The sequence below is a fragment of the Aspergillus flavus genome, chromosome 7, assembly GCF_009017415.1.
Source record: "Aspergillus flavus chromosome 7, complete sequence".
In the NCBI taxonomy this organism is placed as follows: domain Eukaryota; kingdom Fungi; phylum Ascomycota; class Eurotiomycetes; order Eurotiales; family Aspergillaceae; genus Aspergillus; species Aspergillus flavus.
The window spans coordinates 1,496,092-1,524,077 of NC_092404.1; the positions used below are offsets into that span (position 1 = coordinate 1,496,092).

General features: G+C 47.8%; 11 protein-coding genes across 11 annotated transcripts; 6 read left to right on the plus strand and 5 right to left on the minus strand.

Moving 5' to 3' along the window:
- Positions 1–330: 330 nt before the first annotated feature.
- Positions 331–3,374, plus strand: F9C07_5711 (ATP-dependent RNA helicase dbp2). Its single transcript, XM_041294680.2, has 6 exons — positions 331–552; positions 765–970; positions 1,032–2,000; positions 2,055–2,162; positions 2,654–2,782; positions 2,843–3,374. Exons 1-6 carry the CDS (start codon positions 506–508, stop codon positions 3,052–3,054), a joined length of 1,671 nt encoding a protein of 556 aa, XP_041150269.1. The 5' UTR covers positions 331–505; the 3' UTR covers positions 3,055–3,374.
- Positions 3,375–4,161: 787 nt separating this feature from the next.
- Positions 4,162–5,874, plus strand: F9C07_5712 (putative esterase; the record flags this gene model as incomplete). The annotated part of the gene is made up of 7 exons (XM_041294688.1): positions 4,162–4,252; positions 4,337–4,561; positions 4,629–4,695; positions 4,779–4,887; positions 4,964–5,044; positions 5,101–5,622; positions 5,716–5,874. 7 exons carry the CDS (start codon positions 4,162–4,164, stop codon positions 5,872–5,874), a joined length of 1,254 nt encoding a protein of 417 aa, XP_041150270.1.
- A 414-nt stretch (positions 5,875–6,288) lies between these two features.
- Positions 6,289–6,711, minus strand: F9C07_5713 (uncharacterized protein; the record flags this gene model as incomplete). The annotated part of the gene is made up of 2 exons (XM_041294676.1): positions 6,289–6,410; positions 6,462–6,711. The coding sequence occupies 2 exons, from the start codon at positions 6,709–6,711 to the stop codon at positions 6,289–6,291; spliced, it is 372 nt and encodes a 123-aa protein (XP_041150271.1).
- Positions 6,712–7,787: 1,076 nt separating this feature from the next.
- Positions 7,788–8,638, minus strand: F9C07_5714 (class I glutamine amidotransferase-like protein; the record flags this gene model as incomplete). The annotated part of the gene is made up of 3 exons (XM_041294677.1): positions 7,788–8,072; positions 8,129–8,203; positions 8,270–8,638. 3 exons carry the CDS (start codon positions 8,636–8,638, stop codon positions 7,788–7,790), a joined length of 729 nt encoding a protein of 242 aa, XP_041150272.1.
- A 454-nt stretch (positions 8,639–9,092) lies between these two features.
- F9C07_2280881 (putative transcriptional regulator) lies at positions 9,093–10,234 on the plus strand (the record flags this gene model as incomplete). Its single annotated transcript, XM_041294689.2, has 2 exons — positions 9,093–9,558; positions 9,598–10,234. Exons 1-2 carry the CDS (start codon positions 9,458–9,460, stop codon positions 10,232–10,234), a joined length of 738 nt encoding a protein of 245 aa, XP_041150273.1. The 5' UTR covers positions 9,093–9,457.
- Positions 10,235–10,413: 179 nt separating this feature from the next.
- On the plus strand, positions 10,414–12,379 carry F9C07_1856860 (uncharacterized protein). The gene is made up of 2 exons (XM_041287194.2): positions 10,414–10,682; positions 10,734–12,379. Exons 1-2 carry the CDS (start codon positions 10,593–10,595, stop codon positions 12,339–12,341), a joined length of 1,698 nt encoding a protein of 565 aa, XP_041150274.2. The 5' UTR covers positions 10,414–10,592; the 3' UTR covers positions 12,342–12,379.
- An 822-nt stretch (positions 12,380–13,201) lies between these two features.
- On the minus strand, positions 13,202–15,001 carry F9C07_5717 (uncharacterized protein; the record flags this gene model as incomplete). Its single annotated transcript, XM_071511383.1, has 2 exons — positions 13,202–14,141; positions 14,712–15,001. The coding sequence occupies 2 exons, from the start codon at positions 14,999–15,001 to the stop codon at positions 13,202–13,204; spliced, it is 1,230 nt and encodes a 409-aa protein (XP_071366988.1).
- A 396-nt stretch (positions 15,002–15,397) lies between these two features.
- On the plus strand, positions 15,398–17,069 carry F9C07_5718 (putative DNA repair protein rad9; the record flags this gene model as incomplete). Its single annotated transcript, XM_041294690.1, has 7 exons — positions 15,398–15,511; positions 15,578–15,736; positions 15,793–15,922; positions 15,991–16,206; positions 16,259–16,830; positions 16,882–16,995; positions 17,043–17,069. The coding sequence occupies 7 exons, from the start codon at positions 15,398–15,400 to the stop codon at positions 17,067–17,069; spliced, it is 1,332 nt and encodes a 443-aa protein (XP_041150276.1).
- A 4-nt stretch (positions 17,070–17,073) lies between these two features.
- F9C07_1856994 (alpha-tubulin suppressor protein Aats1) lies at positions 17,074–18,566 on the minus strand. Its single transcript, XM_041287198.2, has one exon. It carries the CDS (start codon positions 18,301–18,303, stop codon positions 17,194–17,196), a length of 1,110 nt encoding a protein of 369 aa, XP_041150277.1. The 5' UTR covers positions 18,304–18,566; the 3' UTR covers positions 17,074–17,193.
- Positions 18,567–18,829: 263 nt separating this feature from the next.
- Positions 18,830–20,961, minus strand: F9C07_5720 (putative MFS phosphate transporter; the record flags this gene model as incomplete). Its single annotated transcript, XM_041294678.1, has 3 exons — positions 18,830–20,348; positions 20,413–20,580; positions 20,645–20,961. The coding sequence occupies 3 exons, from the start codon at positions 20,959–20,961 to the stop codon at positions 18,830–18,832; spliced, it is 2,004 nt and encodes a 667-aa protein (XP_041150278.1).
- Positions 20,962–24,731: 3,770 nt separating this feature from the next.
- F9C07_5721 (uncharacterized protein) lies at positions 24,732–27,900 on the plus strand (the record flags this gene model as incomplete). The annotated part of the gene is made up of 5 exons (XM_071511384.1): positions 24,732–24,839; positions 25,154–25,191; positions 25,744–25,785; positions 26,873–26,935; positions 27,864–27,900. The coding sequence occupies 5 exons, from the start codon at positions 24,732–24,734 to the stop codon at positions 27,898–27,900; spliced, it is 288 nt and encodes a 95-aa protein (XP_071366989.1).
- Between the last annotated feature and the right edge of the window lie 86 nt (positions 27,901–27,986).

Here is a 27,986-nt window from a genome sequence, read left to right on the forward strand (position 1 = left end):
CAACACAAAGAGTTTGACCTTTCAATGGAGCCTAAATTAGGTTTAGTTCTGGATGGCGAAAATGATTACTAGTAAGTCCAAACAGTGCAAACAGGGTATACCCACCAGTCACGGGAGGCGGTGAAGGCAGCGACAAGCGGTGAATGGACGGTGTAGCCATAACTCTACCATTTTGCCCATCTTTTGCCATTGTCATTCCTTGGGTCCAGTCCCCTGCACTAATCCAATCGGGAAAGCGTCGCCTTCGCCTCTTTTTCGCCTTCGACTTTTTCTTCTCCTTCCCGCCCCATCGCGACTATTTTTTTTTCTCCTCCTCCATCTCCCTTATCTCTCCCCCTTCCTCCTCATCCTTGTTTTCTTTCTCTTGGACATTCTTTCGTCCTTTACCCTCGGTCTTTATTGTGGAAGAGGCTGTCTAACATCCCCTTCCTTCATTCAAACCCATTCTTTTAAGTCTTTTGTTTTCTGTTTTTCATCTCATACCCGCCAAAAAAAGGACCGCATAATGTCTTACAACGGTGGCTATCAGCGCGACCAGCGCGACTCCTACCGGTGAGTGACTCTATCCAGAAAAGTTATCTAATGTGAGGCGGTTTTGGAGCATTTCCTATCTGTCAGTCTTGCGCGGGCGTTGTAGTCATCACACCATCTTTGCAACCCAGTCGCAAGGCCTGACGTATGGAGAGACAACTTATGCCCCTTGCCTTGGATAATTCCTTTGATACAGTGAATCGCGTTTGCTAACGTCGGTTTTCGTTTTCTAGCTCTAGAAACGGTGGTGGTGGTGGATACTCGAATGGCTACTCCAACGGCAACAGCAACGGCTACTCTGGTGGTGGTAGTGGTGGTGGCTATGGAGGTGGCTACGGCGGTGGTGGCTACGGCGGCGGCTATGGCGGTAGAGGTGGTGGCGCCGGTGGTGGTGACCGGATGTCCAACCTCGGCGCTGGCTTGAAGAAGCAAGAATGGGGTATGTGTTAATCCTTAAAACGCGTATTCGTCAGGATATCTGTTGCTAATGTTTATCTCAGATCTGGATTCTCTACCCAAATTTGAGAAGTCTTTCTACAAGGAGCACCCCGATGTCGCCAACCGGTCTCAGCGCGATGTTGATGAGTTCCGTAAGAAGTTTGAGATGTCTGTGCAAGGAAAAAACATTCCTCGCCCCGTCGAGACCTTCGACGAGGCTGGCTTCCCCCAATACGTGCTGAGCGAGGTTAAGGCTCAGGGTTTCGAACGCCCTACCGCTATTCAGTCTCAGGGATGGCCCATGGCTCTCTCTGGTCGTGATGTCGTTGGTATTGCCGAGACCGGTTCCGGAAAGACCCTGTCCTACTGTCTTCCTGCTATTGTCCACATCAACGCTCAGCCCCTTCTTGCTCCTGGTGACGGCCCTATCGTTCTCGTCCTCGCCCCTACCCGTGAATTGGCAGTCCAGATCCAGGCCGAAATCACTAAGTTCGGAAAGTCGTCTCGCATTCGCAACACTTGTGTGTATGGTGGTGTCCCCAAGGGTCCCCAGATCCGTGACTTGAGCCGCGGCGTCGAGGTCTGCATTGCTACTCCCGGTCGTCTCATTGATATGCTCGAGGCTGGCCGCACTAACCTCCGCCGTGTCACTTACCTTGTTCTTGACGAGGCCGACCGCATGCTGGACATGGGTTTCGAGCCACAGATCCGCAAGATTATCTCCCAGATTCGCCCTGACCGTCAGACTTGCATGTGGTCCGCCACGTGGCCCAAGGAAGTCCGTCAGCTTGCTTCGGATTTCCTCAATGATTACATCCAAGTCAACATCGGTTCCATGGACCTGTCCGCTAACCACCGTATCACGCAAATCGTCGAGGTCGTGTCAGACTTTGAAAAGCGCGATAAGATGATCAAGCACCTTGAGAAGATTATGGAGAACCGCGGCAACAAGTGTCTCATTTTCACTGGTACTAAGCGTATCGCCGACGAAATCACTCGCTTCCTCCGTCAGGACGGATGGCCAGCACTTTGTATGTGTGCCTTCTATCTGCTCTAATTGAACACTTGGCTAACTGTTAGAATAGCTATTCACGGTGACAAGCAACAACAAGAAAGAGATTGGGTCTTGAACGAGTTCAAGACGGGCAAGAGCCCAATCATGGTGGCTACTGATGTGGCTTCCCGTGGTATCGGTATGATGAAATTGCGATTTACCCCCCTTCCCCTCCCCCTTCCCCCTCCTTCCTTAGAAGCACCCTCACCCGTATTGAGGTTGTGTGACCATGGCACGGTGCTTAACTCTCTTCCAACATATGTTGGCGTATATGACTCGTCCAGGCTTTGTCGGGTCTCCTGAATTGGTTCTCATGCCAGGAGAACCTTGGACTCACAGTGCAGTGTAGCAGACGTATTATTTCTTCTGTTCTGATTCTCCATCTCTTCTCTGAACCTCGTTGGTCGAGAGACGGGGTTTCTTCTTGTTCCGGCATGATCAAGCTGCATTCCAAGGTTGCTCCAGGACCGCGATTTTTACCAGCCCAGGGACCTAACCCGCAACGGATCCTGATTTGAAAAGTCCGAGAGAGAGTGATGCATCAAGTCTCACACGACTGATAAAGGGCTCATAGGCCACCTTGCTATTTTCACTAATGCTCTGTTTGCTAACATAAGTTTGTGTTTGAAGATGTTCGCGACATTACTCATGTGCTGAACTATGACTACCCCAACAACTCGGAAGACTATGTTCACCGTATCGGTCGAACTGGTCGTGCCGGTGCCAAGGGTACCGCCATCACTTTCTTTACCACTGACAGTAAGTCCTCTTCTGACCACATCCGCCCAAGGTGGCCGTGCTAACGTATTTTTGCAACAGACTCTAAGCAGGCTCGTGACTTGGTCACTATCCTTACTGAGGCTAAGCAGCAGATTGACCCCCGTCTCGCCGAGATGGTTCGCTACAGCGGTGGTGGCGGCGGTGGCCGTGGCGGCTATGGTCGCTGGGGTGGCCGTGGTGGTGGTCGTGGCCGCGGCGGCAACTACACTGCTTCCAATGCCGCTCCCCTTGGAGGCAACCGCCGTTGGTAAAACTGCTCGTAATGCCCAGTTCAGTCATTGAGCTTGTATTCCCATTGTCGCATCGGTAGATCTTGCTTTCCTTCGCATTCGGTATCCATTGTAACTCTTTACGGGCGGCGTTCGTTGAAGTCACGATAGACTATTATGCGGTTTTTATTTTTCTTTCGCTTTTCCGTTTACAGGTTCCTCTGAACTCATACGGATACGGGTTAATTCTGGTTTCTTTGCCCTTACGTATCTTAAAAAAAAGTTGTGTATCTCCTAGCGCATTTTGAGAAGAGCTGAGGTTAGATAGTCTAGTCTCATGCAATGTATTTATCTGCTTATGACTTGTCAAATACACGCTTGACCTGCGTTGTCATTCTTTCCTTGTAGTAAAGGCATCTATTGCTTGTTGAGTACTTGTGGTGTTATCCCATCATGGTCGTATATCGTAGTCAAGTCATCTAGATTCAAGTACTAAGTCTTTGAGTCAAGGAACCCTATAATATTCACCATACCTTTTGTTCAAGTTCCAATCCATTCCACTCAATTCATAGCCCCATTTCAAGGTCCCAGATCAGCGGGATTGTTCTAAAATGGAGGAAATGTTGACATGGTTGAGCTCCCCTGATATCAGGGAAGAGGAAATGTATAAACCCTCCACTCTGCAACCCTATGTATGAGCTACAAGTCTTTACGGAAACCAAGGGTCGTTATACTGTCAGAGTACTCTACTGTATACTGAAATAATAAGATACTTGCGTTTTCGATGGGACATGGTAGTTGGAAAGATTCCATGAGCCCACCACGCATGTTGCTCTCTTACTGCTGATATCCCCCCCTAATTGCCTCGATTCACTTTCTTAGTCATTATGGAGAATCATTATGGTTTCATGATAGTTACGATATCAAAAGAATGCAACAAGAGAGAGACTTCAATGTCTGCCCGATTAACCCCACATCCTCGGTCCTACTCTCAATTCAAAGCGATAGTTGCAACCTCGGCTATCTTGGACTACGATATGTCTCCTCTTTCTCGAAACCACCACTATGTAAAGAAATTGAGCTGCCCCATATATTCAAGCTTCGATCTAAATACCTAGCTAGTAGTTTGCTGACAGTGCCCAGGAAAAAATGAACAAAGTGGACAAGATTCTGGACCAGTTCACAGACCCCTTGACTGGGTCAGTGCATGGCGCTGTTTTCATCGCCATTGACAGTTCAGGTAATGCCTTTTTTGGGATTTATGTACTGTGTCTTGTCAGAGCTACCCTTCGTCTTTCATACCTAATCTGACGGCTATCAACAGGGAAGATTATCTATCATCGTGCTGCCGGCAAAGCAAGCCTTGATGATGAAAATGCACCTGCTTTGCAAACCGATTCTCTGTACTGGATTGCTTCCATGACAAAACTTGTGACTGCAATAGCTGTAATGCAGCTTGTGGAGCGAGGCATCGTATCACTTGACGAAGATGTTCGGACAATAGTCCCCGAGGTCCGAGATATACAAATTTTAGAAGATATAAGGAACGGTGTGTGTATACTCAGCATAGATCTATTATATTCACCCAATCGCTGATCTTATAATCTCAATTGTAGATAAGGACTCATCATCAGAGTCGAACCAACTACATCTGAAGCCCGTTCAAGGAAAGATAACTCTCCGGTGAGCATTACCCACTGTAACAGATAACAAATGACTATTGCAGGGTTTTATGGGGGACTCTTAGTTTAACATATTGCATGTAGGAATCTCATGTGTCATACAGCTGGCTTTGTGTACGACAGCTCGTCGCCGCTTTTGCAAAAGTGGTCCAAATCCCACGGTCGAACAGCATACACCTTTTGTGGCAGCATGGTGAGTCCATCTTACCTTTGTGACCCGGAGTGGTATAGACGTCTCTAGCTGATATACCTGCAATCCATCCCAACAGGCTGGCTACCACCACCCGCTACTTTTCGAGCCCGACACCTCTTGGGGATATGGGGCTGGTTTAGATTGGGCTGGCCGAGTGGTAAAGCCTCCCAATCTCGCCGCATTCGCACCCACTCAGAAACTAACCATACATAGATTGAATGCGTAACAAACTCCACGCTCGAGGATTACATGCAGACACACATATGGTCCAAGCTCGGCGCCGTATCAACAACATTCCACCCAGAATTACACCGCGACACACTCCCTCCACAAATGGGCATGGGATATCGCGTCAGCGTCGGCCAGGGCACCAAGTCTCTGAAGTCAGGGCCTATTATCCTCAAACAGCCCGCGCAAGATGATCTGGGGGGTATTGGGCTCTTCAGCACGCCGATGGATTTCGTCAAGTTACTATCTGCGCTTTTGGATGGTGGATATCCACTGCTCACCAGGGAAAGTGTCGATGTTTTACTGCAGCCGCAGCTTAGTGAGGCATCCCGTGAAGCAATGCCGAGGGCACTCGGGGCTCAGATGAGACGGGTGTTGGGGATTAAGGACGCCGGTGATACACAGCAGGCGGATCATTCTCTTGCTGGGACTGTTACGTTGAGGGATATTGCTGGTCGGAGGAGAGCTGGTACGGTTAATTGGAGTGGATTGCCGAATTTGCATTGGGTAAGTTTGAGTCAAGAATGAATTGTTAAGACTTTGTGATCAACCTTCATGTTGAGTATGGGAATGATTTGCTAATCTTATTATTGACTATAGTGGATCGATCGGCAAACGGGCATCGCAGCGACGTTGTTTACGCAAGTTATGCCGCTGAGAGATGCTGCTGTCACTAGCCTCCTTATCGATTTAGAAGAGAGTCTTTATGCAGCGTTGGAGGAGAGCGGTGGCCATATGAAGACTCATGTGAAGCTATAGAACATCTCTTGGATAACAGTTTGCTTGATGGGGTACACCCATTTTTTTTTCTACATTCTGTAAACATAGGATACTGTGCAAAACATGAAGAGATTTGCATAGCTCCAAAATTCTGACTAGGGTTAAATTCATTTTGAGTCCGCCATACGGCAGACTAAATCGACCATCCGGTCAAAATGAGTCCCTATAGATAACTCATACTATAACCACAAGAGTTAAAGACAAACGAACCAAAATCATAATCGTAATCATAATTATATATTATAGACTATAGACTATACATCGCTGTACATAAGATCATATCCAATAAATCATAACCACTCTCCAGACTCAGCCCTCAGCAAATCATCGTCAAGTTCATAACGTTCACACAACGCGACAAGAAAGAAGCACACGCAAGCCCAGACCCCTTAGTTAGACAGGAACACCGGGACACTGGACCAGATAGCTGCGATACTGCGCATCACTGGAGAGACAAGTCTCAAGCTGGATTTCGTGGGGACTGGAGCTGCAGGTGACGTCATCGTAAAGAGCCACTGGGTTCTGTTAGGAACGAAAAGAAAAAGAGCAACTCTGGGATAACTTACCGGTACAGGTGTCAAAATACTTGGCTTCGAAGCGCACGGACTTGACGATGGTGTTGTTGTTGAAGGTCTGGCACTGGTTGAGGGCGCCGCCGTAGACTCCCAGCTCGCCCTGGTTGAGAGCCGAGCAGCCGGGTTCGCCCCAGAGGCGGAGCTGCACGTACCGCGTGTCGGCAGGGGGAGCCGGTCTGGGTGCTGCGGAGACGCCCATGCTGAGGGCAAGAGTAGAGGCGAGGATGGTGGTGAAGAGCATTTTGAATGGTTGTGTTGTGGTGGTGGTTGTTATGGCAGTTGTTTTGGGGTGGTTGTGGGGTAAGTGGTCGTGTTTTATACTGGTGGATGTGAGGTGGTTGTGGAGGTGGTTGGGGTTGGGGTGGTTGGTAAATAGTTTGTGGAGTAAAGTTGCGGTGTGCTGATCGTCGACTGAAGACTGAGGACTGAAAACTGATTTTCCCGGGGATCAAGCTGGGTTTATATGGTTTTGGGGTGGACAGGCGACCCGTCGTCTGGAGATCTACCTGGTGAATGCCGTGGAGTGTTGGTTCTATTCTTGTACCCTAGAAGGCAGTGCATCTTCCCTAAAATCTGACGGCAGTATAAATAGTACGATAAATACATGGACGAAATGCGGGTGCAGACGCATGTTTCACTTACTCCGCCTCGTCCGTGTGCATAATTTACAAAGGGACTCGATCTATGAAAAGTAGCTTATGTATCGTGTGATCTTGCAGAGCTGGAGAACTATAGGCTAAGCTTTGCTGGCAAGCTTGATATGCAGAGAGACATTAGTGGTTCATCAGGGTCTTTCCCTAGCGCATACTTCGTGTTGATTGTTTACTCCGCTGTCTTCCGTCCATGGCAGTCCACGGGATTTACCAGGAGAGACAAGTTTCTATAATTATAGCTGCGGTATTGAATAATTGGAGCTCAGTTGATCATCTCCACATTTTACGTGGCCCGCCTCAAGTTCTAGACTTCGGTCGTTAATGAAAGACGGGCGCCTGACCTTCTCAAAACCTGATATGAGGTCTCATATCCTATTTATATCAAATCACTACTCATTATGTCAGGCTTAAATAATTAATTCTTTGGCGTTAGGGCTATCTCGGGGATATTCCCACTATCTAGTTATGAACAAGAACACCCATTACTTGTTGATGCTTTCTCACCAGTTGTATTGCCTTTATTTTCATGTACGATCCATTATCAAATGACCATTTCGTATATAGATACTAGTTCTTGTATATCTCTTTGCAACGGTACCGGAGATAATATCATGTTTCCCGGAAAACCGTGATTCTATCTCCAAATCGACCTTGCAAAAATGCTTCACTCCTTCACCCACTCAATCACCCGTCTCAGCACCTCAAACCCATCTGTTGGCTGATCGAGCTTTTTCAGATGATCCTCGAGCTCTTGCTGGGAAAGATTGCCATTGTAAACATCGTCCTCTTCCAACAACATCTTCTTGGCGAGTGCGGCCTGGACCTCTGGATGTGCTTGGAACGACAAGACCGTATTCTCTTGATTCACAAACATTTCATGGTTTTCAGCCAAGTGAACAAATCCTAATCCAGGTTTTGCTACCTCTCGTACATGAAACTCCGGCAATCTCTGAGGAGGTTGATTAGTAGGAAAATCGACGGATGGGAAATCAACGGAACACGCACATAAGATTCAATGCCTGGGGCACAAGCAAAGAACTTCTTCCCGGCATCTGTCAACTTTACATCTTCAACGCCAGCCTAGGATAAATCGAGTATGAGCGTATGGCTTTCTCTAGTGTGTCACTAACCAATTAATGTACTTACAATCGGACCTGTAGACACAGCTCGCACCGCTCCCCCGAATGCCCTTGAAATAGCCTGGTGACCCCAACAGATACCTAGAATCTTGGTATTGGGTGATTCCCGCGCTGTTTTACGCAGGAAGTCTAGCACGCCTAGAACCCAGGGCTCAGAAGAGGAGGCGTCCGCTTTGCCTCCACTTAGGACGATCAGGTCGTAGTGTTGGGGATCGGGAAAGTTGCCTTGAAAGACAGGGTCGTACATGTCAATCTGGGCGTCTGGTGCAACGGCTTGAAAAGCAGCACGATATGCCTCGTTCACATCATTCCAGAACTCGTTATTAGGGGGCGTGTTGACGAGAACAGCGATACGCAGTGGTACTGGGTTGCTCATTGTGCTGGATGTTTCTTGGGTTGAGTATAATTGAGATGAAGAGATGAATCTAGTTGATTTTCTTGTTTGAGTGCTCAGATCGGCTCGTATACATGCTTGTATAGACCATTCTCTACTCTATTATGTCGCCTTCTATTCGATTCTGCACAGTGTGGAATAGAGCCAGATTGTCCATGCTGATGGGGCATCGCAAATGTACACTCTTTCTGGTAAGATTGATCCACCAGGGGCGGAGAATCTTATCCAGGCACCGTTAGCCCTGGAACCTTCACTCAAGGCCTACTCTGTACCGTAGTTTTTGCCCAAAGGAGAAGATAGATGGCTATCGCGATATCTTGCACTAATCCAGATTGAGGGACCAGGTACTGAAGTGGATTTCCAGTTGTCCAATGATACGAATAATCAAGTCCCACAAATTACTGTATCTGGTGAGCAAGAACGATGGGCCAATGAGAGAATAGTCCAAGTATACCTTAGCAATCAGGAGCCGGAATCTCCATCATCAGCATGAAAACTACCAAATCATAGTCTTCTCATATCAGGTCGACTGTCGACAAAAGAAACATCAGACTCATGACAATGCCGCGCCACCCATCTGAATTTGTTGACTCTCTGACGAGAGATGTTAGACCCGCTTCTGTGACTCGATTCGCCGCCTCTTATCATGCTACAGTCGCTGACTATGGCCAACGCAAATATAGACTGAGAAACAGTGACTAAATTTCGTCAACGATATATAATCAGCTCAATCTCGAGCATCGTTTCCTCCTTATTTCTCCTCGAATATATACCCTCGAGTTCTAATCATGTTTCTTCCAAATGTACACGCAGAATCTGAAACAGAAGTTCTTCAAATTCATCAAAGAGAACCCCCTAGGAATCCTCATCACAGGCATCAACTCCTCCTCACAGAACTTCCTGTAATGCACCCATGTCCCATTTGTGCTTGACCTCCCCAGCACAGGTGACAACGAATCAACCGCCCCCCAACTTCGCGCCCATATTGCGAAACAGAACCCCCAAGTGAAAGCCATGCTCGAGACACTCGATGGAAAGCCATCGGGGGTCCTCTCCCTTGACCAAGATGTCCTAGTGATCTTCAACGGACAGCACGATCATTACGTGACGCCCAAATACTACACCGAGACCAAGCCTGACACCGGTAAAGTCGTACCGACCTGGAACTACTCCGCTGTCCAGATCTATGGGAAACTGTCGCTCTATTACGATTCCAAGACTCCGGATGCAGGGTCGTTCCTGGCGAAACAGATGCATGATTTGTCGGAGCAATGTGAGAGAAATATTATGGGGTTTACGGGTGGGGAGAGACCGCAGCCGTGGAAGGTTGCTGATGCGCCGGGGCGGTATATTGAGTCGATGCTGGGGAATGTCGTGGGGATCAATATTGAGATTGGCAGGATTGAAGGCAAGTTCAAGATGAGTCAGGAGATGAGACGCGGGGATCGGGATGGTGTGGTCAGGGGGTTTGCAGATTTGGGAGGGGAGGCTGGAGAGGCTATCTCTGCGTTGGTCAAGGAGCGAGGAGAGTTGCATGATAAGAAGATTGAGAAGTTGAAAGCTGCGAAGGCAGGGTAGTTTTCTCTACTATATTGTTACCTAATAAGGGACTTTGATGTATAAGTTTAGGGGTCTTCTTAGAAAAAGGGCACAGGTAGAATGGTTAGGTGGTCTATGACTACTCTGTTAAGATCTACTATCAGCATAACATGTCCGTATAAATAAGCATCTCGTTATTTGGCAATTTTCTATAGACTCTATAATTTTCGCTTTTGGAAGCCGAAGTGAATATTCTACAGATCTTCCTAATCAGGATTAGTTTTGGGGTTACCGAACAAATAAATTATGGTTGCCACCTGTCACTGCATTCGTTCTTTATCAACTAACTCATATCCTGACAGCATCAGAAAACAGCCTACCGCAATCATTCTACCATATGTACAAACCTGCGCCTCCTAGACCAAGAAAGACAAACATTATACGTTCGCGCAATGGCTGTAAAAGCTGTCGCAACCGAAGAACAAAGGTTGAATTGCTGCATAGAACTGCGATTATATGGCGCTAACATTGGGTAAAGTGTGATGAGCAGAAGCCAATGTGCGGAACCTGCGCAAGACTGGACAAGAGCTGTGAATATGTTCAACCCGTGCTCAAGTTCCAGGTCATAACAGTGCAGAATCCAAAAGGACGATTATCCACATATGACACCCCGTCTAAAGAGAGGAAGCAACGGCTGGCTGAGGACGAGAGGCTCGTTATCCAAGCTGAACAAGGCAACCCCCGGATAGGAGGCTATAATATAGTTAGATCATTGCAAACGACAGAGAGAGATGTCTTCTACACCACGTATTGGGAGGATTGTTGCTTACCAGCTTTACACCCAATGTTCTACTCTGCTACTCTGTTGACCGCCGATTATCCTATCCTCAACGACGCCATCCTGGCTTTGTCTTCTTGCAACATCAGCCGTCTCTATAGTGAACGCAAAACATCTTCCACCGGATTGATGGGGCCGTTGAGTCCCAGTCTCACCCATCAAACGAGAAGTCATTTGTACTACTCGTCGGCAATCAGGAAGCTAACCGCAATGACAGCATCCGACTGTCGGCATAATGCCGCAGTTGTATTCATTGTCCTTGTCCTATTCGCTCATCTAGAATCGGCAATGGGCAACTTTCAAGGCTTTTATTGCCACGTGCAAGGGATGATGAATTTTCTTGTGGAGTGGCGTGGAGGAGCCGGAGACGCCACCATTAAGCCCCTCCTTACTTCATGGATGCAAACTCGGTACGTTGTGTGGTGGGCTCGTGCCTATTTCAGCTCTTTGGATATACATCAGCAGTTACCGTCGATTCCCTTGCCCATCTCTATGAAAGAAGTGCCCCTTACACTCCATGAAAGACGTGTCAAGGTACTAAGTATCATGTGTGAATCACATCGACTGAACTTTAAGGCTGTGCTTCAGCGATTTAAGAACATGAGGTCTGAAGAAGAGATCCCACTTGTAAACAACCAGGGCTACGCTGAATGCGTTTGTCTCCTGTGCCAAGAGGCTACGAAATTAGACGAGTGGCTGTTGCATCTTCCACCATCCGAGCAGCCAATTTACGAACTCAATGACACAAGCAGCACGGCAATTCATTTCCAATCTCACGATGCAGCTCTGAACTATGCCTACTATGTAGTAGCGCGTATAATGCAGTGTACGGGTCTTTTGCGAGAACTATATAGTCAAACCACTCCAGATCACGAAGATGAATGCTACAAAGCAGAGTTTTGGGTGCAGACATTGGTACAGATTGCGCAAGGCGCAGATATGCGGACTTCTCTCACCAGAAACAGTTATACAATTGGGTTCTCAGGCTTACTACTGGCGGGGATTCTTCGATGCCAGAGTCTTTCTGTCGGGTTGGAGATCCAAAATTGGTTACAAACGCTGCAGGATCTGCAGCCAACAGAAGAAGGAGCTTTCCCAGTTTATCAGACCTTAAGTGTCGTCAAAGTCATTAATCAACAGAGAATGGTCGGCCGAGATGTGTTTGCTGTTACGCAGCCGGTGGACGATGGTGGTGGACACCCAAAGGTCACGGCCTACAACAGTCAGTCTATATCTAGTCTCTTGTTTCATGGCAGATGTCGAATACGCAATTGTCTCTTCGAGGAATGTATTACTCTAGATAATTAGACTTCTATCCATGGCTGATAGTCAATACCACAGCCTCAGGCAAACTTTAACCAACAATATATTCAACCTCGAACATCACCTTAGTAATTCACAAATCAGTATGTGCAAGCACATGCATAGGCTGATTATGAGGGCCATCTTTTTCCAAAATTCTAGTTCTAGTTGCGGGGTTCTGATGCACTTCATTATAGACTGTCAATTTAGTTATAGCTACTCTTCCTAGGTAAATAGCTAATTCAACCCTTGTAAATATGGATAAGTGATCTTTCAATTATTAAGAAAATATCATTATATAACTGAATATAGGTCAAGAAAACTTGGTAATAATGTAAAACACTAACATATAGTCATAAATTCCATAAATGATGAACTCCACCATACTATGAACATCTTCATCAATCTCCAACACACAAAATCCTCTTCCTCCCAGCCACCTTATTTTACCCCCCCAGTGGGTCATAGAACCAAAACCTGCTTGTACGATCAAACCCCAACAGACCAAGAAAGAACTAAACAAGCTCGTTCTCCTTCGCCAAGTGCCATGAAGTGCTAAAATACAATAGTGCTATGGGGTACAGCTTCCAACCCCATAAAAATGTGGAGTTTCTTCAGTCCCAACGGTGACCATTTCGGACTAGGTGGCTACATTTCGCTCATTTTCTGGAATCGTACGATTCTCCACAAATGCTAGGGTCTTGTAGTAATTGTTGACGTAATAGAAAAAAAAAAGGATAAAAACAAAATATGAATAATGCTATCAAGATTTCATTTCTAAGCACTATGGTTATCCTATCTCTGTCATGATCATTCCTTAGTCCGTTACATACAAACTAGTATTAATGTAACAGCATCCGGCCTACTCAATTCCCTTCTGGGTCCGTTTCAAAGAGGAAAGCTCCATCGAGTTTGGATTCCAGGAGCTCGCGAATCGGCTTCTGTGCTTCCTCAGTGATATCCGTGCCGTTCGCCGACTTAAATATAGACAGGGCGAAGCCTCTGTTCCCAGGTCCTAGCTGGGTGATGAAGCTGAGGAGGCCCTGGGTTGTGAATGAGTTGGGGCCGTCGATGATAAGGCTTTGGAGTCTGTGCAGACAGAGGAATGCGTCCAATGCGTCGTCGCGGAAATATTCGCCGCTGATCCGGAGTCGCTCGAGATGAGGGAGGCAAGGCGTGAGTGTCTTTAGGTGGTCGGTGGTGAAACCGTCCGATATATGCTCGAGCTCCAGTTCACGGAGACTGTTTAGTTGGCTGATGCTCCGGACAAGGGATCCGTTGTGCTCGGGTTGGTCGATTTTATGGCCTTCCAGGTACAAGTATTGTAGTGATGATTGGTGATGGAGGATTTCGTGGAAGAGAATGGCGTCGTGTGTCCTGCAGCCTTCTACTGAGAGGCTCGATAGACGGAGACTCTCCTCGGGGAGGACTTTTGCGAGTAGAAGTGCGTCGTCCTTCATGAAGCGTATAAGCTCTAGCCGCTGTAGGGCTTTAAAGCTGCGTATCCAATCTGCGACTCGGTTTAGAGATCGAGAGTACGCTTCCTCATAGACCCCAACCGTTGAGTGTTGTAAAGTCAAGACTTTCAATGCTGGTGGTGCGGTTAGTAAGTGCAGCTCGGCGATTGCTTCGATCCCGAGACTGAGCAGCTTGAGTTCGGTTAGTGAGTTCCAATGTGAACTCAGGGCCCTGACTGTGCGGGGTCCTAGGTTGGAAAGGATGAGCACTTCGAAAGAGTCCAGAGTGTTAGGTCGTAACTCGTTTAGAAACTTTTCCGAGTCCACTTCTGCATTCCTGATACCAGACCTGGTAGTGGATGCTCGTAAGCAGTACTAGGCGAGAGGTGATGTATGGGGTCATACCATTGGTGTATTGTGAGTTGTTTGAAGTCGGGGCAGTAGTTGTGAATCGTCTCTCCCACATGCTCAGTAAGAGAAGCACCGGACCAGATTCTCAATGTTTGCAGAAGGGTTTATTGTCGAAGAAACTCAGCTAGCACGGAGGGTTGCACTAGATATCCAGTCAGGTACTTCCTAGTGCGCTGGTGTGCAATGACGTAGTCTACAATTGCAGGATAATCCTCTTATCGACGTTAACTTTTTGAGAATCGCTTTACTACTATTAGCTCGGCGCGGCACATAGAACTGTTATAAAGCTAGAGTTGAATGGTGCCAGTTTGTCAAGACAGGATTAAACTAACCATAGCCGATTTTCGACACAGCATATTCCACACTATATAAGTCGGAAGAAGAACGAAGACGCTCCTTTCCTATCATCCCATAGTCATGAGGTAATTCATCATCAAGCTCTGGGGTAAAAAATGTGCTATGCATTGTCAGAGGGGCAAAACACCCTTTAGTGATAGAGCTTACCTACTTCGGATAAACATGACGAGAATCCCCGCCAAGAACTTTCTGCAGGCCTTCCAGGTCCAGATAGCGAATATAATTATAATAAGGCAAGGAAGTACGACCCAAGGCAGACAGCGTTATGGAGCGCCACATACCACACCATTTGCGCCTAACAGCGGCACCTTCGCTCCGAAGACTGCCTAAGGTGAAACGCCGTGGAGCCGCCGTCTTTCGGTTTATGAAGTCGCCACGACTTTGGGGCGAACTATTATACAGGCTGGTATTGGATATCAGTGGATGATGCACAGCATACATAGCGACAGCACCTTATTTATACAGAACCCGCAAGGCGGGTTCCGTGAAGCATCGGGATGTTACGGCACATTGATACGAGCTGTTGTAGTCGCGCTGGTCTCCGAGAATGCCTGGGATAATGTAGAGAATATCGCCGGTTAATGCGAAGGTCATCTTGACATGAAGAGATTAGTTAGCAGCGACGATCAGCTCGGCGCGTCTCATTATAAGAACTTATATCTCCAATTTTCCAATGACCTGCGAATGCAGTGCGGCTTATGTAAGCTCGCGTTCGTGTTTGGATTTCATGCAACTGATCCGAGTCTAGAACTCCTGATCTTTTACTGGTTCTTATGTGATACCAGTGACAGGTATAGAGACTGGCAAATGCAGGCAGAATATTACCATTGAAGAGATATGGTCGCATTATCATTTTCCCTCGCCCCCGAGGCGCTGTACCAGCTGCACGATGCACTGACGTGCCTTGCCAAGTTCTATGAGACTGTAGCCATCGAGGCTGAGTTCGATCTGGTCAGTGCCCTGAAATTGTAGGATTATGTACTTTTGGAGTATATACTAACTGACCGAGGGATACAGCTTCGTCTGAGTGTACTGAACTCTACCAAAACGGCATACGCCGCCTTTGTCTTCGAGTCGGACACCTTCTTTGAGTCCTACTCCTTTGATATGCCACGGGGCAGCAGAGCATCTAGGACTGGCCGCCCCGATAGATTCTGCTGTCAACTGTACATTAAGGTGAGAACCTCCGCAACGTTGCATCTAGGGATGTTCTTGGCACTAACATTCGTAAGGCATTGCTTTCGGTCTTCAAGGGGAGAACTAGAGACAAGGATACCGCAGTTGAACGTTGCGAAGTTGAGTTGCATGAACACCCGGATCAAACTGAATGTAGACTTGCCATTAAGATGTTTTGTGGACTTGGTAAGTGGCCGAGCGAAATCATCGGTGTAAATGCCATCTTTCTACGGGCTTACTGACATTCCTTTTAGGGGTCATCAAGTCCTATAAGCTCACTTATGAACCAACTACGGTTAACCATGCCGTCTTTGACAGGACAAAAACGACAAATCAATGGAGCATAGAGCCCAGATTCCTGAGAGAGATAACAGATCATTTCAGTCCTTCCGCAGAGCAGTTGGACATTTACTCTGAAAACGGCAAGGCTGTTTTCACTAGCTTTACTACGAAGATCACTGATGGAAAAGGTCTGGTTCATTCATTGACTGTTGTAGTGATGCTCTAATTAACGTCCCACAGAAATTCTTAAGAAGCCGGTACATACATCAGTGGCCATCGACAAAAAGGACTTTGAATATTTCCTAGCAGAGGACAATCTCCACATTGCTATCACCTTGAAAGACTTCAAGGCGGTGATAGCGCATGCTGAGTCTGCACATTCAACAATCACAGCTCGGTACACACGCCCAACGCGGCCCTTACAGCTTGCGTACGATTTCGGGGGCGTGAAGACCGAATTCACTCTGATGACAACAGGAGACCCCGATAGCGACATCCCAGATTCATCTCGTGCGCCGGAATTATCAGCAAGGCAGACGCCTGCTCCGGCCAGCGTCAGCCGAGCGAACGTTACTTCCAATACGAGCCATATGCCTCCACCCCGCGCCCGGTCTATTCGTCCGCTCACCGGAACTCCTGGAGCTTCTGTTCGTGGCACAGATACGAACACTCAAAGCCAGCGGCCGCCTCCCGCATCCATCCAGTTCGACAGCCTGTTCGTACCAGCAGATGATGACAGGCAATGGGATGTACCGAACGACGAAGAGGAAGAAGCCGAGGACAGGCTTGGCTGGGATGCAACTGGCGATCAGGTATGGCAAAGAACCGATCTGCCTCGACGCATTACTGATCAAAGCTAGCAGACATTCGACGAGAGTCTCGCCCCCCGCTTGCGAGATATTCAGCCCAGCATGCCTCACCAAGACACAAGCCATGAGGAAGATATGGGTATCCCCCCGACGCAACGCATATCACAGGTAAGACGATTCCACTCCGCCACAAGAACCGGGCTGACATTCCGTAGCTTCAAGGACTTGGTCTTTTCGACTGAGGGGATTAAACTCTTCCTCCCATCACATATTGACTGAATGAGAGTCACCAGCCATGGCTTATCGCCCAGTACCCGGAATCAAATAAACGTGTCTACTTCCTCTCCCTGCGAGACCATCCGCAGGTCACGACATGACAACCCAGCTAGTCGCACAACCCGCCCCAACACCAACAACTTGGGACTCTCCTTCCATAGGGAGAGGAATCAAAGCATACTTTCCCTTCACATCCCCCTGTTCGTCAGCAACAGGCCCACAGTTCCCATGCTCCCCCCAACCAAACGCCACTACGGTCCCACCATCAAGCAAAGCAAGTGCATGCTCACTTCCCACAGCCAACTCGCTCACAACCGGCAAATCCACCGGCGGAAGCTGACCACGATCATTCCGTCCCCAAGCCAAAACACCCCCATCCCGCTGTACATAAACACCATGCCAACTAGCCCAAATACCACGATATACCTCCAAAGCAGGAGGCGCATCAGACAAGACATTCCACCTATTATCCGCGGACCCCAAAATCACAAACTCCCCCTTACTTTTATCCCCCGTAACAACCGTAAACTCGCGCCCACAAACAGCCCCCGTGGCCCGAAACGGCACCCCCTCAACCCTAACCGGCTCCCAAACAACTTTCCGCCCCTTCGCCGCCTCCCCAAGCTGCCCCTTCCTCGCCGCACCCCATCCATACACTTCTCCATCCGATAACACAACAACCGTATGTCCCATCCCACTCGCAACACCAACAATCTCTGTCCCGGACGGCGGGAAATCCTTAACTGGCACAGGCCCAGTAGCCCGCACAACCCCCTCCCCAAGCCCCAGCTCCCCCTTCGCCCCAGACCCAAGCACAAACACCCTATCTCCCGCAGCAGCAACAAGGAAAGTCCCCTCCCAACACGCCGAAACGTCCCTGAACGTCTCGCAAGACTGCCCACTTACTTCATCCCGCACAATTACCCTCCAAAATTTCACCAAGGAATCCCCGGGCTCAACACCACATCTCCCGTCGTCGTTACATCCCGCCGCGTACACGGCTCCATCGGAGAACAGAAGAAGGGTGTGGTTTCCACCTGCAGCTATGCGGCGAATGGAATTGGTTGAATTGCCTTCGCTTGATATCAGGGCTTCTGGTTCTGATGCTTCAAATAAACATCTAGTTGGGATTGAAACGTCTTCGTCGTGCCCGATGCCTAATTGGCCGGATCCATTGGATCCGAAAGCGTAGAGAGGCATGGTTTTATGCGTTGTGGGAGCCGCTGTGGCGGGTTGAGTTTATGTTGGATAGAATCTATGTGTCTAGACGGTGTAGTTTCATTAATTTTGATTTCGAGAGAGGAGACACGCAATGTCAGTACATTCTATGATGGTATAGTGGGGTTGGTTTTTCTGTATCTTTTGGCATACCGCCTACTGTTTGTGGTGTGGAATCATTATCACAATCACATGATCTGAAGATGCCCAGGGCGGAGAATATCTTGACTTATTGAATCGGAGAGATTACGTCGGAGATTTGATTAGGAAGAAAATGATGATGATCCAACACGCTATTGATTGGGGTATGCAACATTAGACAGGTCTATACTATATACGCGGGTATTCATAGCACTCAATGCACATTGCTCTCGTCAACTGATTCAACAACGTCACAAAAGAAGGGAAATTAAGCTATACAGGTAAAGAGACGAGAGAGTTCCATGCATAAGAATATGCCACATCCCAAAACAGTCAAAAGAAACTCAGCAAATGGGTATAAAAGCGATCAGGTGGATTTTTCAGACTTTTCGTTGAAAGACACGGTCGAGTCATCTTCCTGGGCCGCGGGAGGCAGAGCGAAGTTATCCGACTTCGCATTCTGCTCCATCGGGCGGAACATAGGGCTAGTCCGATGAAAGTACGAGTGAACGTGTCCTTCCAAGAGGCTCTCGTCAGTATCCATGGCGAGTTCTTCACCCTTCTCCTTCTCGGCGATACGAGCAGCCATGGCAGACTCCCATTCGGCACGGTACTCCTCAACCTTCTGCTTGTAATCGGCATCAGCATCGTAGAGCTTGCCCTTGCCCATCAGGCGTTCCCAGAGGGACAAGTGCTTCGGGTGAACAGCAGGGCCGTGGTACTCGTGCTCACGGCCGTCACGGATGTACTGCCAGCGACGCTCCTGTTCCTTGAGATCCAGACCAGTGGTGTCGGGGAGGAAGACGTAGGTCAGGACCATGCCTGCAAGACCAAACCAGGGAACCACATAGAACTTGGTCTGCGTGTCGATGTAGTTGTACAAAACTGACGCCAAAAGGGCACCAGCCTTACCGGCGGCGGCAGAAAGACCGTGGGCGGTGGCACGAATAGGAGTGGGAAAGACCTCGGCTGCAACCAGGAAGGTGACCGAGTTAGGGCCAAACTGGTTGAAGAAGGAACTCAGGAAGTACATGGTCTGGAACTCCTTGATGTGCTCTGGCGAGGTGTAGTACTTGTAGTGGAAGGCGGGAACAACGAAGAGGACGAAACACATCAGAAAACCGACCATCTGCATCCACTTGCGGCCGTAGAGCTTGTTGTCGATGAGGAACGAGGCGAGATAGTAGCCGACCAGCGAGACACCCACGTTGCACAAGTTCCACAGCCAGGTTGGCATGATCGACTTGGAGGCTGGGCTGATGACCGAGATGAATTCCGACTGGAAGAGCTTGTTGCCGTAGAAAAAGACATCGTTGGCGAACCAACCACCAGCAGTCGCCAGGATACGGGGTCCAAAGTACTTGAAGGTCAGTGCAAGAGAGTTGAAATCGTAGCCGGTGACGGATGCCTTCTTCTTGGCCGCCGCCAACTGCTTGCTAGCAGCCTTCATGTGGTAGGCACGATAGTAGACCAGCCACAAAGTACCCACCGCAGGAATGGCAAAGGAAACACGGTACACCCATTGAGCGGACACAGACGAGTAGGGAGGGTTACCGCTGCCATGGTGGAAGCAGAGCAGCAAGATGATGAGAATAACCTGGTTGAAGAACTGACCCCAACCTTGCATCAGGAAAGCGCTAGTGACCTTCCTACCGCGGTGAAGACGGTCCTCCTTGGTCGAGACTTTTCCAGAGCCAACGGCATTCTCCATACCACTGGTTGCGGTCATAGGATATTCGCCACCAACACCAATACCGTAGAAGAACAGTGACCAAGCGTAGCAGATCACCCAGCCATTCTGGGTCACACCCCAAGCAGCGGTAAGCATGATCAGACCGATAAACATGATAGCAGCATCCTGAATCAAACCCCAACGACGACCAAGCCTAGAAACCCGTTAGAAAACCCATTGCCGACCAATCATAAGCATCCAATAGAAGAAGTGCATACCAATCACCGACAATACCAACTAAGATCTGACCCACAATGATACCGATAATTTCGAGGTAATCGATGGCGTTGAGCCATTGTGCATTGCAGATTTTATGATCCTTCCAACACGACTTGAAGGCGGCCTGGAAGAGAGGCTTAACGTTTCCGATGGAGAAGAGCACGTAACTAGAGCGCTCATGGGTTAGCGTCCGACCAGTTCTGAGGCGCTCGCAATGGAGACAGTACTTACCCCTCTAGACCGAGACCAGCACCGGGAAGCACCATGTTCTTGAAGTAATAGGAAACGGGCGACAAGGGATCTTGCTTCATCATTTCCCAGATGCCGCCTAGTTCGCGCTTGGCTTCCTTCGCATCATAGGAGCTCACGAACTTGACCTTCTTGAGGAGGGGCAGATCGGCCCAGTAGGTACCTTCCGGGGTATAGCTGTCATCGGGGCGAATCAGCGCATCGAACGCACCCTTCTCGTGATGATCCATGTCCTCGAGGGGATTGTGAGTCCCCGACATATCGGGCCCATGGGGGGCACGAGGTCCTAAGTCGGCCATCTAGTCGTCGAGAGGTGAAACTGAGCAGGAGCGACTATGGCAACGGTTTATCTTGGCCTGCGAGATGAGAGGTTCGAGAGCTGGTTAAGCACTCTTGGTACCCCTAAGGAAATGAAGATGACCGTGGTGAGGCGTTGACACACGATGCAGGCCAAGTCGGACAGGCGCGAGGTTAACTTATATGCAAACGGACAAGAGCACCCGAAATTTCTCTGGGCAGAGGCAACCCTCCACCAGCCCGCCTTCGGGGCCCAGGCACATGGCCGAATGGCGGTTTGTGATAAGTCAATGCAGGCCTGGTTAGATCCAGAGTAGTGGCGAGGATCCACGCCGGGCCAAGAGCAACAGTCGTCTTATCAGTGGAAATTCGGCGGACCATCTGCTCTAGAGTTCGCCTGGTCCGAGAAGGAAGGGCCCATCGAGGCCAATGGCAAGACCGGAGCTTTCCTAGTGGATGACATTGCCTACCACCGACGTTCGCTCGTGGGGTGGAGTGTGTGGAAGTGGGTACTTGAGTGGTTCCCTTTAGGGCACGTTTTTTTTTTTTTTCTTTTCGTTCTGGGAAAAAGATTTTTTAGAACCGGAATTGGCGAAGAAGGAAGAAAAAAAAAAAAACAGTAAAAAATAAAAAAGTGAAAATCCACTAAACCTGTACGGTGGAAAATGGCGGAACTACGTTACAAGCGCGGAAGGCGGAGCTTCTTGTACATTTAGACTCCGTGGATCAACTTCCGCCATCGTCCAATGATTGATGCACGTGGCGGCAGAATCCAGCAGATCCCCCGCCACCGCCTTCTTTATGAAGATTACCCCCCAGTTTTCCCTTCCGCCAATCAATTTCCCTCCCATTGCACACGCCCGCCGTGACTTGGTCGTCTAATGCTCTCCCCGGCATCCGGGCACGACCTCAAACCCCAAGAGGGGAAATTAGTCTGGTGATGATAATTATGGATGCACATGAGACCCATCGTCAGTTCCCTGGATGTTCAAAGGTATCCGTGCTCTGATTCTCGGTGAGATTGAATATGTCATAGTCATGGGAGCTTATTCCACAGAACAGTACGTGACAATGTGATCTAATTTCATTGATTGGGTTAAATTGATATAATTAGGCACCTCTTTTTACTGTTTGAGACACACAGATTATCCGTGCACGATCCTGTGCCGTCGTGCATCATGTATAATGGTCGAGGACTACGACTGCATGTACGTACACTTGTACAACAACGATCCCGATCTTGAGCAACGTAACGGGGGTTTCCCAATTCAGTATCTGCTCGTGCCGTCTTCTGCCTATTCTAGCGATGGTCACACCACCCAAAAACAAAAGTCTCCTCCATCTTGCATGCCAAGGGAAGGAATGGACTCAAGTTCCGGCTTTCATGAACACAAATTCACGAGTGAGCCCGGGACACATACTCGCTGACGGGCCGGTACCTACTCGTGGATAAAGTCTATCTCATTTTTAGCCTGGGCAGTGGATAAGCCACCTGCATGGCATCTTGGCACCGGTCCGGGGTCCAACAACCAGTCAGAATGCCCGCTGCGACCACGTTCCCCGTGGCACGCTGATAAGTGCGGAGAGCCCTCGTTAGATATGATAATGATCGTGGAGTGGACCCTCTCCCCCTTTGCTTTAGGCAAAGTTGACGGAACCGCATTCTGATAGTCCCTGACCACATGGTCAGTTCTTCCCTTGCAGCTTGTTCACTACGGATATGACGGAGATTGCCCATTTCTGTTGGTCCTGCCGCTTCAAGGAAGAGTTCCATGGCTTCATTAAGTTTCTATCCTACAGCCAAACCAATCAGCAAGGAACAACATGTTCGTGTCGTCATGAGGAAGCAGAAGACTGCACGTTTCAGCGCTTACTAGACAGCTTTCACCCCTAATGACCACCAGACCACTCATGTCCATCGACCTCTCGTGTTTGATAGTGGATCTATGCCTCCGTTCTATTTCGAAGCATTCTTGCTGATCCAAATAGCCATATGGTCCCAACGTCCCCTACTATCAAACACATGCGTCAAAGCCCTTGAAACATTGGCTCCTTCACGTCCCACTCATCTGAATCCCCCTGGCCTAATACCCGGCTTACATGGTAGCTCGCTCGAGCCCGGTGAAAAAAGACCGCAAGTAACTACTGCATCATAATCATTCCATGGGCTTCAGAGTGACTAACAAGAAATGCTGGCTATCAAATCCTTCAGCCATAATCTAATTAGGTTGCGCCACCTCAGGTAGCCCATCGCCATGGCTTCTTGGACAAGTCTTAGCGAGGCTTAACCCTCTGGTCTGTTGCTTAGCTGAGGATGATGAAGAACCAACGGCAGTTAAGAAGAGGATCAGAAGGTCTCACAAGTGAAACACATTGGAAGACAGCCTTGCCAGGTGAGTATGACTACATGACTCGGTCGATAGCCTCCAGTTCATGCTTCGGCCACTCCGATCGCCTGATAGTTCACCTCACGGCCCTCATTTCCCTTCTCTTTCTTTGCCCCTTTTCCCTTTAACTTTTCCCTCATGCAGCTAGCAATGAAGAGGCACCAACAAGGTCCAGTCTACGTACCATGTGCTATCCTTCCACCAATGGCTAGCTACCGTGCGGCACCCTTTCCATTCTAGAAGCTCCTTGCATGTCATCTGGTAACCGAATGCATCAGGCAGATTCCAGAACCCGGGCGCTCATCTTCGCTAAAAGCTTCTACATATTCCATACGACCCCCAATATACGTGGCCAGACCCCCCATGTGGCGCAATCCTTCCACGCCAAGGGAATGTAAACGATGAGGACGCTAGTCGTACCCGAGATTCCGAGACGCAGCCAGAGGGCCCTGATCACCCCTAGTTCATGCAAAACAGGCGTTGACTCCATGTGCCTAACGCGGCTAATCTGAATCGATGTGGCGACTCCCCTTACCGACCTACTATTGCCTGTTCTAAACCATTCTGGTAAAAGACCCGGTCAGTGAAAGACACCAATAATATAGCTCCCATTAGAAATCGCTATCCTAGACATCAAACACCGATTCCTAGCGAGTAGTCCTAGAATCAAGTCATCTCTGCATGTAGGGTTACATCATCAGGTGATACAACAGATTGTCAGACATCAATCATATCACTCTTATAAATACCCGCATGCACCCTTGCTTGCCGGATATCTATATCAAGCAACATTATGCATACACCCACAGAAAACCACGCTTACCTACATATGCAGCTGTCACAAACAAGTTGATCTCTTGCTTTGCTTCCCATCGCAGAATTCCCATTGCAGATCGGGTACCTGGTCACATGCCATATGATCCAAGCTTGGTATAAGTACGCGAGTCGATCGTGGGATGTACCAGCCTTTTGCATGTCATACCCCTTGCTAATAGGAATCTACCCTGTACTGTGTATTTTGCGGCGGTGGTTTTATTATTCTAATAACTTTTATGGAACAAGAATTACGGCTGATTATGATTATATCGAAATGAAGCAGCATAGCCCTGATCTAGTATCCCGTAAAGAGCGGTACAACCAAAGCCTCTACTTAAGTACAGAGTACTGCACCCTGAATCACTGATTAAGAAAACAGTATCCTTTAAATCATCTATGTGGAGTCTGTCCGAGTTGCCTATCGTAATTCTGGAGCCAGAGGCCCAGAGCTTTGACCCACGAATACTACAGGAATAAGGTCTCGTGTTAGGAATAGTACCATGGGTACTTCAATTTGTCTCGCAGATCGAGCCGTCCCCGGGCTACTAGTAGCAATCCTTCCACGGGATATGCGATGTAGTTGGAATGTTCATCTAGAGTTACATTGCCTGCACCAGCGCCACTGGAACTGCGGGGCCGTTTCCGGGGAAGAAAAACTGATGGCTGGCGAGAGTCGGGTTTGAAGTCGCTGAGCTAGTCTTCAAGAGTATTTTCCTTTAGCTTTTTACTTGTATATATCGCATCGGTAATGCAGAATGCAACTCACCTGTGCTCTTAGTGGATTGTAATTCTGGGAACCTCGGACACTACAACGCCATGTATACTACTTGCCTATTCGGCTTCTCTTGTTGTATACTGATTAGCGGAAATGAGTTTGATGTCATCAGATATCGAACATATAATGTTACTTGTATACGCCCAGATGTGTCTAGAATACAGTTGACTTGATCTTGGACCCACTGATGGGCATTCACCTCGATATATATCGCAGTTTGGGAGAGCGTTCTGCGGTATACTGAGAGTCGTGTGGTATGCCTAAGTAGGGACTTTGATCGGGATCGATGATTGAGTGGTGAACATACCACCGAAGTGTTTTCTTCTACGTGTATCTTGCGGGAAGCCGTATTGGGATCAGTTTGTTGAGTGACCAGGTATAGCTCTTGATGTACAGGTTTTTTGTGTACGGTATCAATCTCCATAAACTGAGTATGTTAAGATTGGGCTGAGATTCATAATTGGGTTTCTGTTATGTTTTTGATTATGCACGGCTGTTGGAAATAGTATCGTATGGTTGGACGTAAAAGAATTGCCCTTAACAGGACGCTGGCATATACATTGCAGATTGCCTGAGGCAGGAAGTAGGACCTAATATATATTCAGGTAGTTATGGCTCCGATGCTATGCAGTATACTATGTCTGCTGTTGTTGTTGTTCAATTTTCTTCCTTTGACATCTAGATACTTCCTCCATACATATCTGCAAACTTTGTGATGGCAGTATAAGTAGCCAATGACTTTTAAGATTCTTTGGTACATCAAGGGTAGAATAAAGGACGACCACAAACTATATTCACGCCTACAGGGCTTCAGTAAACGAAGTTAGGAGAGGGCCTGATTGGGTAGTGTACGTGTAATTCATTTTAGAAGGCTGCATTCGTACTGCTTCCTCATAAAAACTGTGCCCCATAGAGTTGACACGTATAAGAAGTGTGACCGATCTTTAGATCTTGCCTCTACTCGTACGTCATTTAGACTCGGCAAATCGGTTATGCAAGCGCATAGAGTCTGATAATAGTAAGGACGGCTGCCTAAGGTATGATGAGACGGCAATATGTACAATTGATGGTTTCTACTCTGATCATTCTCTTTACAGTATCACTTATCCTCTCCTGTAGTTTGTAGAGTTGGCGAATGAACTGTTGAGGTATATAGATCGTAGGTTTCTCATGCTTTCATAGAAGCATGATGCAGCTACATAGCTTTTGTTGTACAAGTGGCTTCCACAGTGAACTCCACTATATCAAACTTCATAAGCGCGAGAGCATACTGTGTACAGACAAGGCATCACACGAGGCTCTCCTATGAGTATTGAATGGACGCATACACATTCCCATACACTAAACGCCCCAGCTACGACTACACCTGCAGAAAAGCAAGATCTCCACACTGGCCCAGAAACCAATTCCTCATAATAACTGCATACACGTAGACAAACACATCTACCTAAAAACTCTACTTCTCTGACTGGTGCCTAACCAATGCTTCTATTCTTGGATAGGAAGCATAATTCCATCTCCCCAGTCAACACCTATTGAATCTAATAAATCTACAGATGACGACGCCTGCAAACAACACCGACACAGTCAACAACACACCCAATAGGTCCACCGACCGCCAATCTCTTCAACCTTGATGAATATGCCTTGGCAAAATGACTCCGCCACGCTCGCCAACACAAACAAGTGGGCTGCTCACTTTCCTCAGTGATAGCCTAAACTGCACATCGGAGCTTCAGACCCGTATCGGTAATGACCGGTGAAAATTGCTGCCTAAAGTTCGGACGTGTCGTGGGATGTAGCTTTGAGTTTGTATCGTGCATGTATCATGATTCATCTTGCAGATCGGCCAAGAGCCGGATGCTGGCATGAAACTCGGCTTTGGGGTTTACTGTAACTTTCGTGGTCGGTGTTTGTGTGCTTGTGATATTTCAGAAAGTTGTTGATAGTGGATGTGTCTTATGTTTTCCTGGGGGGTGGTCGTGGGAACTTCATCATGTAGGTCATTAGTATCTATAGTATGTTGACTTTCATCCCGGTATTATCTGCTCTGTTATGAATTGTTGTTATTTGCGGGCTTGGATATAAAGATATGAGAAGAAGAAAACAGCTAATGGCGTCAGTGAATTGCGTGATAGTGCGGACTATAAGTTTTCCGATATCTCTTCAGTTGAATTCAAGATCTGATGACTTATATATATCTAGTTCCCTCGGATGGGAACAGCCATCAAAGACACCAGCCAGTTTGAGAAGAGAAGACTCAATTTTCCTATGAGAATGCACCACTCAGCCATCATTCCTATCAAACAGGATCTAGTAGCTGCTGCTGTTGCGTGACAGATAGTGACCCTTTTTGTTCTCTAGAACAAACATTAGAACATTATCATCACTGTAAGCCGACTAAAGCTTCTATATTTTCCTTGATTCATGAATTACCTCTTCGATGATGATGAAAAATATGTCGTTGCATCCAAGCACTGCCAGTACTGAAAACACTTTGTGTTCTCAGTAGCTGAACAGAAAAGAACCCTAAGCTGAAAGATATACTTACTCTCACTATCTGACCTAGACTGAATACCTCCTGCTATTATATTACCTACCTAACCAGCATTCGCAGAGGTCGAAGGACTACTGACTTCTCTTCCACTCATACGTACCAGGCCTGATTCTATATTTAAAAGACGCAGACAATGTTTTTAGAGGTACAGCAAAAACGATAGCTGTTGAGCTATCTGCTGCTACGGCTGAAGTTATCTGTTCTTCATCTACTCAATCCATGACTATCTACTACGTTATAGTATTGTATTTGTATTGCCAATTCTCTAGTTATGTAGGTGTACTTACTGCATTGATTACTTTCCTCAAGTCTGGATGACCTTTACTATTTATGTAACTTCAGAGCCGTTGTGTTTGTAAGGATGTATAGGTGGAGGATGATCATGCACATCTATGATGAATATTAGTGTCTCTTTTCAGTGACAATAACCTCATTCAAAGTAGAAGAAGGGGATGGAAGTTAGAGCCTTGGAGGAAAGGAATATAGATATGA

Coding starts and splice junctions, on each gene's coding strand:
- F9C07_5711 (XM_041294680.2), top strand. CDS start 506: ATGTCTTACAACGGTGGCTATCAGCGCGACCAGCGCGACTCCTACCG. Junction 971..1,031: donor CTTGAAGAAGCAAGAATGGG/GTATGTGTTAAT, acceptor TGTTTATCTCAG/ATCTGGATTCTCTACCCAAA. Junction 2,001..2,054: donor GGACGGATGGCCAGCACTTT/GTATGTGTGCCT, acceptor CTGTTAGAATAG/CTATTCACGGTGACAAGCAA.
- F9C07_1856860 (XM_041287194.2), top strand. CDS start 10,593: ATGTACAAACCTGCGCCTCCTAGACCAAGAAAGACAAACATTATACGT. Junction 10,683..10,733: donor GTCGCAACCGAAGAACAAAG/GTTGAATTGCTG, acceptor CATTGGGTAAAG/TGTGATGAGCAGAAGCCAAT.
- F9C07_1856994 (XM_041287198.2), bottom strand. CDS start 18,303: ATGCCTCTCTACGCTTTCGGATCCAATGGATCCGGCCAATTAGGCATC.